The sequence below is a fragment of the Semicossyphus pulcher genome, unplaced genomic scaffold (genome assembly GCF_022749685.1).
Source record: "Semicossyphus pulcher isolate SPU_LCO1_2020_fin unplaced genomic scaffold, fSemPul1.0.p SCAF_1, whole genome shotgun sequence".
Classification (NCBI taxonomy): Eukaryota; Metazoa; Chordata; class Actinopteri; order Labriformes; family Labridae; genus Semicossyphus; species Semicossyphus pulcher.
In genome coordinates, this window is record NW_027211603.1 from 38,271,854 (window position 1) to 38,286,763 (window position 14,910).

At 40.3% G+C, this 14,910-nt stretch overlaps 1 protein-coding gene across 1 annotated transcript; it reads left to right on the top strand.

Moving 5' to 3' along the window:
- Window positions 1-6,284: 6,284 nt before the first annotated feature.
- LOC138592955 (G2/M phase-specific E3 ubiquitin-protein ligase-like) lies at window positions 6,285-11,637 on the top strand. The gene is made up of 8 exons (XM_069663839.1): window positions 6,285-6,341; window positions 6,594-6,733; window positions 9,175-9,380; window positions 9,465-9,564; window positions 9,656-9,818; window positions 9,915-10,021; window positions 10,114-10,258; window positions 11,512-11,637. Exons 1-8 carry the CDS (start codon window positions 6,285-6,287, stop codon window positions 11,635-11,637), a joined length of 1,044 nt encoding a protein of 347 aa, XP_069519940.1.
- Window positions 11,638-14,910: the final 3,273 nt, after the last annotated feature.

Sequence of the window (14,910 nt, forward strand, 5' to 3'; positions counted from 1 at the left end):
CTATTACACCAATCCTAGCCTAAAACTATGAATGACAAAAATGGTGAATAGAACTCTGGAAATCCTTGACAGGCTGACCATATATGCCAGTGGCCCATTTTCCTAAACTCAAAGCAACACCTGTGTGAAATACAGGTTGTCTTGTAAATTGAATTCACATTTAAGTTTAATCTTCCTGGATGAGTACCTCACAGAGTTTACACACACAGAGGTGTTAATCAGTGTATAATATTTGTATAGTTTTATAGTTATAGGTGGTCTCAGCATAATGAAGCCAAACATCCAAAAGCCAGAAGACAATCAAAGTGAAAGTCAGACAAATATAACTAAGCAGGCAAATTTACAAAAAACAAGAGCCAAAAATGAAAAACAGGATTACAAAACAGAAGCAGTAAATAGATTTACAAATAGGCAAACCACTTGGGCAAATTCTAACAACAGACAGGTCCTAAGTGATATATGAGGTAAGTGTGGCAGTTGAGCAGGTGAATGGGGAAGGCTTGTGGATGATGAGCTGGAGAGGTCGGCAGAGCGGGAATGGATAAAACCCAGTGATTGGGCTGAGGCATGTAGGGCTGCAGGTATGGGATCTACACAGAGACACACAGAGCACACTACACAGATATAGAGAAAAAGACCCAATTAAAACTTTGACACACTTAACCACATTGCAATAACTCAAAATGCTACTTTGAAAGTATTTGAATGAAGTTTGTTCAAGAATGAAGATAAATGAATGGAGTCTTTGCTGTACTTGCTAAAATTATTTGAGGCTACTAGTTAAGTTGATGCTGAACATGCATGGGCTGAAGCTTTTCGTTTGCCAACCACTGTATTTAACAATAAATATCTTCCTAATTCTTTTCTTTTTGTTCCTAATTTTTTAGTGTTTGATTTGGCCAATAACTGTGCCATGTGCTCCATGGCAAAGCCTCCAGGATCTGGGCCTCAACTAACAAAGTGGGTAAGTTTTTTCCTTTGGTTTGTTGTGTCATTTAGTTTTTTGGTTGTAATTTCATTCTTTTTTTTTTTAAGTTTGTGTGATACCCTCACAATCAGAATCATCTTTGAGATTTCCACCTTGTCATTTTATAGATCCAGTGTGACAATTGTGAGCGATGGTTCCACGAAGAGTGCCTGAGCATGGCTACTGAGGACCTGGAAAGAGCCAGAGCGGGCACCTGGAATTGCTGCTTGTGCCCCTAAGTTATATGCCTTTATTTTTGCGTTTATGTCCTTATTTTGTGATGTAAATACTATATTTTAAATGATACTTCTGTGCTGCCAATTATTAAGTTATTTTAATTGTTTTTATTATTGGTTAATCTATCTTGGTTTTATTGTTTTGTTCAGCACTTTGTTCCATCTGCTTTGAAAAGGGCTATATGGATAAAAAATATTATTATTTATTGTGGTTGTTACATTCTGTGGTTGTTACGTGGAATATTGTTACAGAAGAACAATGAACCTGGGGCTCGGTATGATGTATCGGCTCATGAAAGATGGCTTTAAAGGGACAGAAGTGTGTGAAAACACGAGGTTTCCTTTTAATCCTAATCTGAAATCAGCAGCAAGTTATGTCATGTAAGCCATCTAGAGGGCTTTAATGGCTTTATCATCAGAATGACCTGATATTTTCTGAGTGACACCCTGGGGTGTTGTACTATCACTCTGAAGTGAAACTAGTGTGTGATAACAGGTAGTTTCGTTTTAATCCTCATCTGAAATCAGAGGAATATTATTTTATATAAGCCATTGTAGAGGGCTCATCATCTGCATAACAATGAACATTAATGGAGTGTTTCCTCATGATATTACCCAGAGGAAGCATATATAAGGTAAAAAGAATCGGTCCGAGCACAGAACCTTGTGGAACTCCATGACTAACTTTGGTGTGCATAGAGGACACATCATGAACATTAACAAACTGAGATCGATCTGATAAATAAGATTTAAACCAACTTAATGCAGATCCTGTAATGGCCAATTAAATGTTCTAGTCTCTGTAACAGGATGTGATGGTCTATCATGTCGAAAGCGGCACTAAGATCTAACAGGACGAGTACAGAGAGAAGTCCTCTGTCTGAAGCAGTAAGTAGATCATTTGAAACTCGCACAAGTGCTGTCTCAGGGCTGTGGTGGACTCTAAATCCTGACTGAAAGTCCTCAAATAAACTGTTGTTATGAAGAAAGTCACATAATTGATTAGCGACTGCTTTCTCAAGGATCTTTGAGATAAAAGGAAGGTTAGATATAGGTCTATAGTTAGCTAAGGTGCCTGAATCTAGGGTAGGCTTTTTAAGAAGTGGCTTAATTACAGCTAGTTTAAAAGGCTGGGGTACATAGCCAGTCGATAAAGAAGATGCAATATGTGCTGTATACAGTGATGTAACTGTATCTAGTCGAAAATGAAAATGCATGTAATTCATCAAACTCATTTTGTGTCTTCTGGATTTAGCGTAAAATGGAACTGGAAGCAAGTGAACCACCGCACAACTTCATGTACATGGATGAGGCTGGCTTCAACCTAACGAAACGCAGAAGGCAGAGCTACAGGTGATGAGCCAGGCCAACGGGGCGGGAACATAACCATGAGTGCTGCTATCTCTGAGAATGGTGTGCTAACGCATATTCCCCTTATTGGGCCGTACAATACAGAGTCTCTCTACAGGGATCTCATCCCTGAACAAGAGAGGGGTCAGACTGGAGATGACTTGCCAAAGTATGTGATAGTTTGGGACAATGTCAGTTTCCATCGCTCCAACATCATCAGGCAATGGTTTGCGACCCACAACAGGATGCTGATGGAGGTCCTCTCACCCTACTCCCCATTCCTTAACCCCATTGAGGAATTTTTCTCAGCATGGAGATGGAAAGTATATGATGGCCAGCCACATACACAGATGACCCTTCTGGCTGCCATGGATGCAGCGTGTGATGACATCACAGCAGATGCCTGCAGAGGCTGGATAAGACACTCTCAAAGATTCTTTCCACGCTGCATCACAAGAGAAGATATTCGTTGTGATGTGGATGAGAATTTGTGGCCCAACAGACAGGAACGTCAAGAGGTGTAGGAAGACTGCACTGTAATTCCTACAGCACTGCATGTACTGTGTTCCCAAAGGAGATTGTCCGATGTTCACATTTCTACTTTAGTTTTCTTGTTTCTTTCTTTGTGCTATGCAGCGCTGTCCTCTCCTTTCTGTATCGCAATGACACGCTCTGTCAACAAATCACAGTACAAACAGTAAAAGCATAAATGTGAATCTCCCACATACACTAAGGTGTAACTTACAATTTACAGTAACTGTCATCAGAACTTCAGCCATAGTTTACATCAGAACACCCCTCTAGGGTACACTGTTATATTGACAACATGACTAAGCAATTTGACTGTCTTATCCGTACACAATGACACAAGGACTTGTCATTCTGATGGCACTGACATGTTCATCGACACAGATATTTACTTTTGAGAAATGAACTCAGGATTTTGAGCAAGAGACTGGCTTTTGCAGGTAATCCATGCTGTTTTGCTATTTGTACGAATTGTTTTGAGAAACGCACTTTCTGTTCTGAAAATGTCGAGGATGATTCGAGAAATGCACCAAAGCGAGTGAGAAAAACATCAACAGTAAATGTAGTAACAGTAACAATCATAAGCAATACAAACATAGTTTTCTGGCTGTCATGGCAACTCAATATTCACACGTACCTAAACCAGCTGGGCTCCACTGTAATGAAGTAAATCTTTTACACATGGGTCTGTATGTGACTGACTGAGAGGCTGACTGAGAGGCTGACTGACTGACTGACTGACTGAGAGGCTGACTGACTGACTGACTGACTGACTGACTGAGAGACTGACTGACTGACTGACTGAGAGACTGACTGACTGACTGAGAGACTGAGAGACTGACTGAGAGGCTGACTGACTGACTGAGAGACTGACTGACTGACTGACTGACTGAGAGACTGACTGACTGACTGACTGAGAGACTGACTGACTGACTGACTGACTGACTGACTGACTGAGAGGCTGACTGACTGACTGAGAGACTGACTGACTGACTGACTGAGAGACTGACTGACTGACTGACTGACTGAGAGACTGACTGACTGACTGACTGACTGAGAGACTGACTGACTGACTGACTGACTGACTGACTGAGAGACTGACTGACTGACTGACTGAGAGGCTGACTGACTGACTGAGAGGCTGACTGACTGACTGACTGACTGAGAGACTGACTGACTGACTGACTGACTGAGAGACTGACTGAGAGACTGACTGACTGACTGACTGACTGACTGAGAGACTGACTGACTGACTGACTGACTGAGAGACTGACTGACTGACTGACTGACTGACTGACTGACTGAGAGACTGACTGACTGACAGACTGACTGAGAGACTGACTGACTGACTGACTGACTGAGAGACTGACTGACTGAGAGACTGACTGACTGACTGACTGACTGACTGACTGACTGACTGAGAGGCTGACTGACTGACTGAGAGACTGACTGACTGACTGACTGACTGACTGACTGACTGACTGAGAGACTGACTGACTGACTGACTGACTGACTGAGAGACTGACTGACTGACTGACTGAGAGACTGAGAGACTGACTGACTGAGAGACTGACTGACTGACTGACTGACTGAGAGGCTGACTGACTGACTGAGAGACTGACTGACTGACTGACTGACTGAGAGACTGACTGAGAGACTGACTGACTGACTGACTGACTGACTAACTGAGAGACTGACTGACTGACTGACTGACTGAGAGACTGACTGACTGACTGACTGACTGAGAGACTGACTGACTGACTGACTGACTGACTGACTGACTGACTGACTGACTGACTGAGAGACTGACTGACTGACTGACTGACTGACTGAGAGACTGACTGACTGACTGACTGACTGAGAGACTGACTGACTGACTGAGACACTGACTGACTGACTGACTGACTGACTGACTGACTGACTGAGAGACTGACTGACTGACTGACTGACTGACTGACTGACTGACTGAGAGACTGACTGACTGACTGACTGACTGACTGACTGAGAGACTGACTGACTGACTGACTGAGAGACTGACTGCCTGACTGACTGACTGACTGACTGACTGACTGACTGACTGAGAGGCTGACTGACTGACTGACTGAGAGACTGACTGACTGACTGAGAGACTGACTGACTGACTGACTGACTGAGAGACTGACTGACTGACTGAGAGGCTGACTGACTGACTGACTGAGAGACTGACTGACTGACTGAGACACTGACTGACTGACTGACTGACTGACTGACTGACTGAGAGACTGACTGACTGACTGACTGAGAGACTGACTGACTGACTGACTGACTGACTGACTGACTGACTGACTGAGAGGCTGACTGACTGACTGACTGAGAGACTGACTGACTGACTGAGAGACTGACTGACTGACTGACTGACTGAGAGACTGACTGACTGACTGACTGACTGAGACACTGACTGACTGACTGAGTGACTGACTGAGAGACTGACTGACTGACTGACTGACTTATTACAAACGAGGGGAGTCAGAGAGAAAGGGCTTTTACTTTGAAAATATACCGGAAGTTTTGACCCGCTTTACTCTCCACGTCTGTGACTTTTACTACAGGAAGAGATGCTTATATTGCTGTCAGAGGTCAATAGGACTCATCACAATCATTTTCACCGTGTATTCTGGCCGAGAACCGCGCGTCTCACAGTAAAAAGAGGCGAGCCTCCTGTTCTCTATGGCGTTATATTTGTGCCTAATTCCTGAGCGATCAGTGGGTGATTTCGAGTGCAAAATCATTTGTTTCGCGAGAACTTTAAATAATGTTTTGTAGAGAAGTTATAGGCAAGCGAAAAATAGCGAAATTTGAGCAAACAAATATCAATAGTGCGCTCAATTAATTATTTTTTATGTTCGCTATTATCCATATAAGTGTGCAATAACAACCCCTCTCCCTCGACTTTCCTCACGTGTCCGCTCACAGAATCTTGCTCAGAGCGCTGACAGGCCGCTGCCCCCTCGCTCACATTGTCTCTCTCTCTCTCAACCTCTTCACTCCGCGCGCTCAACTTTGTCTGTACGTTCTATGGTACGCTCGCTCAACCTGACACAGCGTTACAAGGTGCCACAAAACCAACCAATCGGGAGTCAGAGAAGGTCAACTCTGATTGGCTCTTCCGCCTCCAATTACAACATCAGAGTAAAGAGCGCTAGGTAGCTAGCTACCGGAAAGGCATGGTCATGGACATGGCAGAAACTGATGAAAACAGCAGCGATACGCCACAGCGTCAGGTGAGTCACTCATTTATAGCTAGTTTTGTTATATCACATTATTTTTTGTGATGCTTTTGATGAAATCTATATATATAGTATAGGCATATCTATAGTTGTATAGGCTATCTTAGCTAACAGCTGAGGTTATAAAAGTAGGCTACCTAAGTATAACTATTTTGTCTAACGTTAGCAGAAAACAGTAAGTTACATTTAAGGCCAGTTGTTTCCAGTTTAACTGAAATGTTAATGTCACATCTTGATTTGATTTAGGGCCATGGTGCAGTTGAGTCAGCCGCCAGAAATCTGTCTTTGCTGCTTAACACCATGGGCACGAACGGCTCAGCAAGGACGCCAGAGACGGGACAACGGCCGGCCCCTCGGAATGTGACTGTACAGCAAGAAATGACAAGGTTTGTTATTTAAACACGTTTTAATTTACTTGTTTTAAAAATATTGGCATAATATATTCTTGTTAAAGGTCCACCTACTATATGCACTTTGGTATGCCCCATCTGTTTAATCACTAAGATTAAATTCACATATGCATATTGTTTCCCCTTCAGACAGGCATTTGATTTATAATTTCATTTTTGTAAATTGATATTGGCTTATATAATCAATCTAAATATTATAAAAATGGCTGAGTGCACTATTGAATTAGCAAAGGATGCCATTATTAAATAAAGGTAAATTGTCTGACAAACAGCAATATAAAAAGTGCTGTAGTGATGCCCTGACTTAGAAAATTTGCTCTCTAGATGTAAGAAATGTATGTTAGGACTGACCACAGCAAATGTCACATTATTTTGATTTCAATGTTTTTTTTCAGTGAAATTAAAACTTAATTGATAATTTCCACTAATTTCAGATCAAAAGCCAAATTTAATATCGATGAAAATCATAATGATAAGTATTTTCAATGTAATGCATCTCTTGATTGTTATTATACTTCTATAATACTACATTTTAAATCAGATCCTTTCAGGGATATTTCAAATCCACTTTCAGTAGGGGTAAAAAGAGGTGTTTGACTGCCACCAAGCATCTTGTTAAAGTCACCAGTAAGCCAACTGCTCTCAATTTTTATCTGCTGCCAAAAAATACATCGCACACACCATTGCCAATTGAGGAGCTTGAACTTCTCCAGGCAGGCATGGGAAGACAAACAGTGTCTCTCCCTGAAGATGGTGACCACACCGAGGTACACAGTCCAGTTGTTTGAATTACCCTTAAAGTTCTTGTAAGACATACTTCACCCTAAGTCTTGAGACTATGTCAATGCTTTTTTTCTTTCTCACCCTCTCCTTCCCCCCCTTTTTTAAACAAAGATTTCAAAGCTCCTGGCTGACACATTTCCAAAAATGGAGGATCTTCGTGGAGGATGGCTTTTGCATAAGGCAACAGGTCAGTAAAATGTAGATAATTTTGTTGTTTTTATATTGTGTGTTTACTAGATACTACTTTCCTTTTTATTTTTTCCATACATAAACCCCCATGGTGCTTTGATAACATGCTGTAACCAATTGCATACCTACAAAATATATTCTATATATATATAATATTTGTTACAAAAAATAACAAAATAGTTTAAGCATGTTACTCCCCCTTTTTTGAAATACAGGTGGCAGTGGTCGGCGAAAGCTTACAGTCATTCCACCAGAAGCAGAGGGGCACTCTGTCAAAGCTCTTCGAGCTGTGTCAGCAGGTGGCAAAGCCACTTTTTACATAGTACCTCTTCAGGAGACATTAGACACCTCTCCCCTGCCTCCTGACTCACAGCACTTTTCAAAAATGCCAAAAAAGACATGTTACCAGTGTAATGAGGTGATGCCGTTGCAGATGCTTGCTGTACATGTTAAGACATGTAAGGGAAAACTGTCCCCTGATGAGACAGGTGATGAGGTTAGAGTACAATTTTTATTTTTTTGTATTTGTCAAATAACCTTAAGAAAATATATTAATTGTTTATTACAATGGATGTTTTGTAAATCTGCAGTCCTCTGATGAGTTAAGTATTGCGGAGACTGAGGCAAATCTGTGGAGCAAGGTAAATGTAGAACATAATTAAAATCCATAATCACTTAAGATTTAATTGTTGCAGTAATAATCTGTTTTTAACAGAGCAACTTTTGTTTTCTAATTTCAGGTAGTATGTCCAATTTGCACCAAAGAATTCCCAGAGGATGAGATCACATTCCATGCTAGCCGATGTGGAGAGAGGTAATCTGCTTTGTACAATAAACATTTTTTAATAGATTAATGTACATGTATACCTATGTATTGGTTGGTGTATAATAAGGAATATTTATTCCTGTACAGCTTTGATAGTGCACAGAGCTCTGCAGCAAATGACTACAGTCCAAGCCAGCTCAAACTCCAGTATTCAAACCAAAGTATTCTCAAAGGGTCATATGTGCAATAAAAATCTGTCAATGTGCAATAATCTCTCACCACAGTGCAATAACCTAATACCACAGTGCAATAACCTAATTTAGTTTAATTGAACTATTACCCACTGTTTACTTGTACATTTTCTAAGAGTGTATATTTTATATATTTTGTTATCTAATTTTGTACTTTTTTATATATATATATATATATCGATAGATATATATATTTTGATCTTTATTTTTTACCCTCTGTGTGCTGATTCTTTCTTATTGTATTGTACTGTATAAGCTGCTGGAGACTGAATTTCCCAGAGGGAGTCATCCCAAAGGGATCAATAAAGTTGAGTCTAAGTCTAAGTCTAAGTCCAAAGCAGTAAGTTTTATTTAGATGACACTTGCATGAGTTCACATCAAATATGTAAAATTAATAATCTTACTTTTCTTCTGTCTTCTATTCTAAGTGTGGAGGATGTATTGTGCTTCCTTCAACACCAAGTTGACACCACAACAGAATTTAAATTGTGTGTGGACAGAGACGACCTTCCAGACCGGGGCATCCTCCAGTGGAAAAGGAAAAAATCTGCAACTCCTGTCAGTGCTCTTAAGGTGGTCTATATAGGAGAGGCAGGCATTGATACAGGAGCCCTCAGAAAAGAGTTTTTGACTGGTAAGTTTGTCGTTCAACTGTTTTTTTCTGATATGAAACAAAACCAGCCCATTGCTCTAACTGGAATCTGCTTTTATGTCTTAGATATGATTTCAGGTATTGAAAACAGATTCTTTGAAGGAACTGGGAGCCATGGTAAAAATCCCATGTACTCTTTGACAGACCTTGATAATGACAACTTCAGGTTGATATTTTTTTATTTATTTTTTTTACAATTCTTCTTTTTTTCCCATGCAAGAAGTTTTAATGAGACTTTTTTTCTACCTTCCACACAGAGTTGTTGGTGAAATAATGGCAGTCAGCCTTGCACAAGGTGGCCCACCACCAGCTTTTTTGAAAGAGTGGTGCTACAACTTTCTCTGCACAGGAGAGGTGGACTTCAATGCTCTGTCTCTAGAGGATGTGTCAGATCCAGAATCATGTCTACTCATCAGCAAGGTGAACACTCTGAACTCTAACATTTTTGGGTATGAAATTGATCTTCCTTTTTAATTGTTTTTTGTGCTTTTTTTTTTTAATGTTGCACTTTTTCAGGTTCAGGATGCGGCAGACTCCCAGTCTCTTATGTTGTGCGCCGATGAAATTGTAAGCTGTGGATACACAAGCCTGATCAAAATGGACAGCAAAGACGGAATCATTCGGTAATTGTTTTAAAGATCAATTTTAAAATTGTTCAATTTAAAATGTTAACTTTTCAAATCAGTGATTCATTTTTGTGTGCTTTTCTTTAAAGAGCAATTGTCTTGCATTCTACAACAAGACTGATTCCAATGCTGCAGCAACTTCAAAAGGGCATGAAACTGTATGGCCTGGTTGACCAGATGGGTGGAAACCCTGAAGCTTGCCGCTCCCTGTTTGTTCCTGGGGAGATCATCAAAGTATGGATTTTAACTGCCACTTGTTTTATTCATACACTGTCCTTGTTCAGTTGTGTTTTTTATTCTACATTACCTTAAAAGTGTGTAGCCTATGTTAGTTAAACATTTGAAAAATATTCAACTAAATCTGCACTCTCCTTCTAGCCTGATGCTGATTTCATTATGATGAACTGCCAACCACATTTTAGTGAAAAGGGGACATCTAAGGAGAGAACTGAGAGGAAGATTATCAACTTCCTCCAAGATTTCTTGCAGGAGATTGAAATGTCAGTTAATAAATAATCTACAGTGTATATACATAAATCCTATTTTGAAAGTTTTGTTATAAATTTACTGTAAAAAGCACTTGGTCATTTCTTCAAAGAAAATTGGTTAACACTTTTTCTTTATTTTTGTTATGTGAAAAAATACCCATCACAGATGAGGTGACTGCTGATGCAACTGGTGGGACAAAGCCTCTCTCAGTCCATCACGTGCTCCAGTGGATTACAGGGCAATCCCACATCCCCATCCTCCCTGATGAAAAGAGACATTTCAAGATAACATGCAACTTTGAACACGAATGCAGGGAGCGGCTAGGAGATCATTCTGTTTGTTACCCAATTGTGAGTGCCTGCACCCAGACTGTGACTTTTCCAGTACAGCATCTTAGCACTTACACTGACTTCAAAAGAATCATGAGGGAAGCTGTTAGATATGGTGGTGGATTCCACAGAGTGGCCGGCAGACCATGTGACTCAGAATGTTCAAGAGGGTCAATAGTTCTCTGAAGATGTTGCAGGGTTTCATCCTCAAGTGGGCACAAGATTTCAGGAACCACAACTGTACCGTTGGTGTCTTCTCGAAGTATGGCACTCTCCCAGTCAATCCCTGGGTCTTGGAGTTCCTACACACCCCCCCCCCCAAAAAAAATTGACAGGTGAAGAATTTGTAAAATTGTTACTGTCAAAAATAAACATGAAGTTGTAACATAAAGCTGCATTTGTTTTTACTTGAATTGCAATTAAAGAAATTTTAATTTCTGGCTGTTGTAATACACTTTGCTTCATTACTTAAAGGCATAATAGTTTGTAAGAGTAAATGAAAGAAAAACAAGGATTTCTACAACTTAATTCAGTTCAAGTTTTAATCATGTCATAAGGAAAGACTGTAGTTTTCTAATGGTGTACCTCAAGTCTCTCCCCTTCATCTAAATCCTGAAGATGTCCCATACACCACAGCTGTTCAGGAGTGAGACTTCCTTCTGTCCGTAGAGGACGATGATTCCATCCTCCAGTGAAGGTGGCAAGGTCTGCTTGCACTCGAGGGAGAAAGATGTAGTGCACACCAAAGAGGTGAACCACATCAGAGATGTCAAGCAGGCCATCTTCTTCCAGTGAGTGAAGAACATCATGGTACTTGCTAGTGACTGCAACCCAGACATCACGCCAAAGCCGCTCTATCCTGGAATGAAATAGAGTTGGTTGACTTGGATTTATAAAACAAATTAAATTTCATTTGACAACCAAGCTGCAAGAAGAACTACTGATTATGCAGTAAAATAATATTTCAAGACTGTAAACAACTAACCTCTGATTGTGGACGCTTTTTCCAGAGATGAAGCTGGCTCTTCCTGTTCCCTTTGTGGCAAACATGAAGTATGCGATGTCCACATTCTCAACCACCTGATCCCCCCTGACCCTAAGATGAAAATAATTTGAATGAGATTCCACAGGGTCAACTTTTACCTCAGTTAATGAAATTACATTTATCATTGCGAGAATACAATTCAAAATTACAAAAACTGGCACTGCTCCTAATACAAGTTTGTTTTGTAAGGGCATAATACCTTGATGGTAATCCATAAAGCTGGGTTGACCTCAGGAAGAATGAGAATGCAGTTGATGCTCTGTTTCTTGTTGCACCTTCCAAGTAGAAGATCTGGGATGAATAATGGGAAAATTGACATGAACTTTAAGAGCTCTAAAACCAGCCACAAGAGTATTGTGCAGTACCTTAATGTTTATATTATACTATGAAAAGAATACAGGCAGGTCCTACATACTCAATGTGTGGTATAGTAACAGATCCTCCTACAGCATTTGGAATTTTTATAAATTATTTTTCTTATTGTTCTTGCATACCAATATACTACATATGTTACACCTGAAATGCAACTAAGTTAACACTTCATCTGACTGAGGTAAGTTAAGCAAAGACAATGTTTATCTGAAATATGGAAGTGTACAGCTGCATTTGAATTAATAACTGCTGTAAGGGAGGAATGCAGATGCAAGTTGGCAATAACTATAATAAAATTGTCATTGCTCCTTAAAGGTGATTTGTTTTTAGAAGTTTATTCAGATGTGATAACTATTTGATTCAAACAGGAATGCCATTCTGACCTCTGCTGGCCAATGCAATTATTCTGTTCACAGCTAAGCGAAGGACTTGCATAGCGTCTTTTCACAGAATGTTGGCAGTTTTTTGTTTTTCTTCAAAGGAATTGGAGATAAATATACACAATTTGTTCAAACCTACAATGGTAAAAAATAGCTGATTATGAGCTTGTACCTCAGTTAGCCATGTCCCTGTGTGGACTAAGCAAAGTGATAACATTATCATTAAGAAATAACACACAAGTTACCTTCCTTGAGTAACCATCCACTCCTCCAAAGATGACAATATTGTACCTGTTTAAAAAGGGAAAAAGTTTCAATATACAGGCTGTTCTTGTGAATATTTTTTAACATGGATCCATCAACCAAAAATCTGTTTACCTTATCAGTTTGTGATTTGTGTCAATGTGGACCAAGGAGAGAGGGCCACGCACAGAATAACTTCTTCGCACAACACACCCTAGTTCTGTGATCCTTAAAAAGATCCCTGCAGCATCAACACGATGCATGGATGCCATCATTCTCCACCATTGTACGCGGAGTCCCATTGAAACCAAATGGCCTTGAACCATCCTATAACCAGCATTTGGCATCTGAGTTTTAATGGCCGAGATTATGTCGTCAAGCTCTTGGTCAGCCATTGTGCTGTAGGTTCCTCTTACAGAGAAGCCAAATGCTTGCATCCTTCTGTATATTGTTCTTCTCGACACCCCAAGGCATTTTGCAATGCAGGAAACTGGCAGATGTGTGTCAAGCAAATTCTGTAGTTTTTCTCTTTCTATCACGATTTTGGGGTGTCCAGATCCTGGACCAACTTCTGTCTCGTGTTCCACTATGGGCATGGAGCTGGCACAAATTTCCCTCTGGACAACATGATGTAGGTTTTGTAGTGCTTCAGTAATCTCTGATACACTGCCTATCTGTTCAGAGAACGATTCGAACAGAATGAGCTCATGGCGAGTCAGGAACTCCAAATAATCAACATTTAATGGCTGCTGATTTATGGCAGACTGCAGTTTGGTGAGAAGTCTCTCCATTAGCTGCTGTCTGAGCAGGTCCTGTTGAACAGACAAGGCACAAAGGATTAGCAAAGCAGGAGGACTCATAATTAGCCTTTTACTAAGTTACAGAATAAACAACGTGACTGTGATAGCCGGTAATGTGACTTAGAAGCCTGTGTTACACTTTCCACTTATGAAATCCCAACTGTTTCCAAGACGGAATATGCATCGAGACAGGGTTAGTTTTTAAATACAATTTCTTAAATATGATACTTTTCTTCGACCTTTTATGCAAATACAGTTATGAGACCATGTGTGCAGGTTATCAAACCTATATTCATTAATAACTATCTACATATTGGCAACGTCCCTTTAGCATACATCGTAAATTAAATTACTGGTAAAACAGCCTCTATTTACCAACCAATGTTAAATTGCTAGCTACAACTTAGCTACCGTTACTGCTTATTGAAATACCGTGGCAAGCGTTAGAAGTCTATCAAGAAAGCTATTAGTTAGCTATTAGTTAATTAGTTAGCTATTATAATGTATGCGGATGCAAGTACAAACAGAAGTGCATTAATTTTGATCAAACAAAGTTTGTAACTAAAGCTATTCAAACTCCTTACATGGGGACGAAGTCGGACATTGTCTTGTTGCTGGCTGATTGACATTCTGGCGCCGTGCTAGCCAGAGAAGTAGTCATACGACCGCTGATGTCTGAAGGTACATACATCTAACGTTAAACTTAACAACACAATAAAAACACAAAACTAACATGGCAATGTCAATATAAAAAATACTGACCGAAAATGTTTATTGACCCCTTTGTCGATGAACCATTCGTCTCCAGTCTTCAATTTCTTCAAAATGCTTCCGGAATGCTGCATATACTGTAGCGATCTAATTGGAGGCGGAAGAGCCAATCAGAGTTGACCTTCTCTGACTCCCGATTGGTTGGTTTTGTGGCACCTTGTAACGCTGTGTCAGGTTGAGCGAGCGTACCATAGAGCGTACAGACAAAGTTGAGCGCGCGGAGTGAAGAGGTTGAGAGAGAGAGAGACAATGTGAGCGAGGGGGCAGCGGCCTGTCAGCGCTCTGAGCAAGATTCTGTGAGCGGACACGTGAGGAAAGCTGAGGGAGAGGGGTTGTTATTGCACACTTATATAGATAATAGCGAACATAAAAAATAATTAATTGAGCGCACTATTGATATTTGTTTGCTCATATTTCGCTATTTTTCGCACAAAAAGACAGCAATCAAAAATAACTA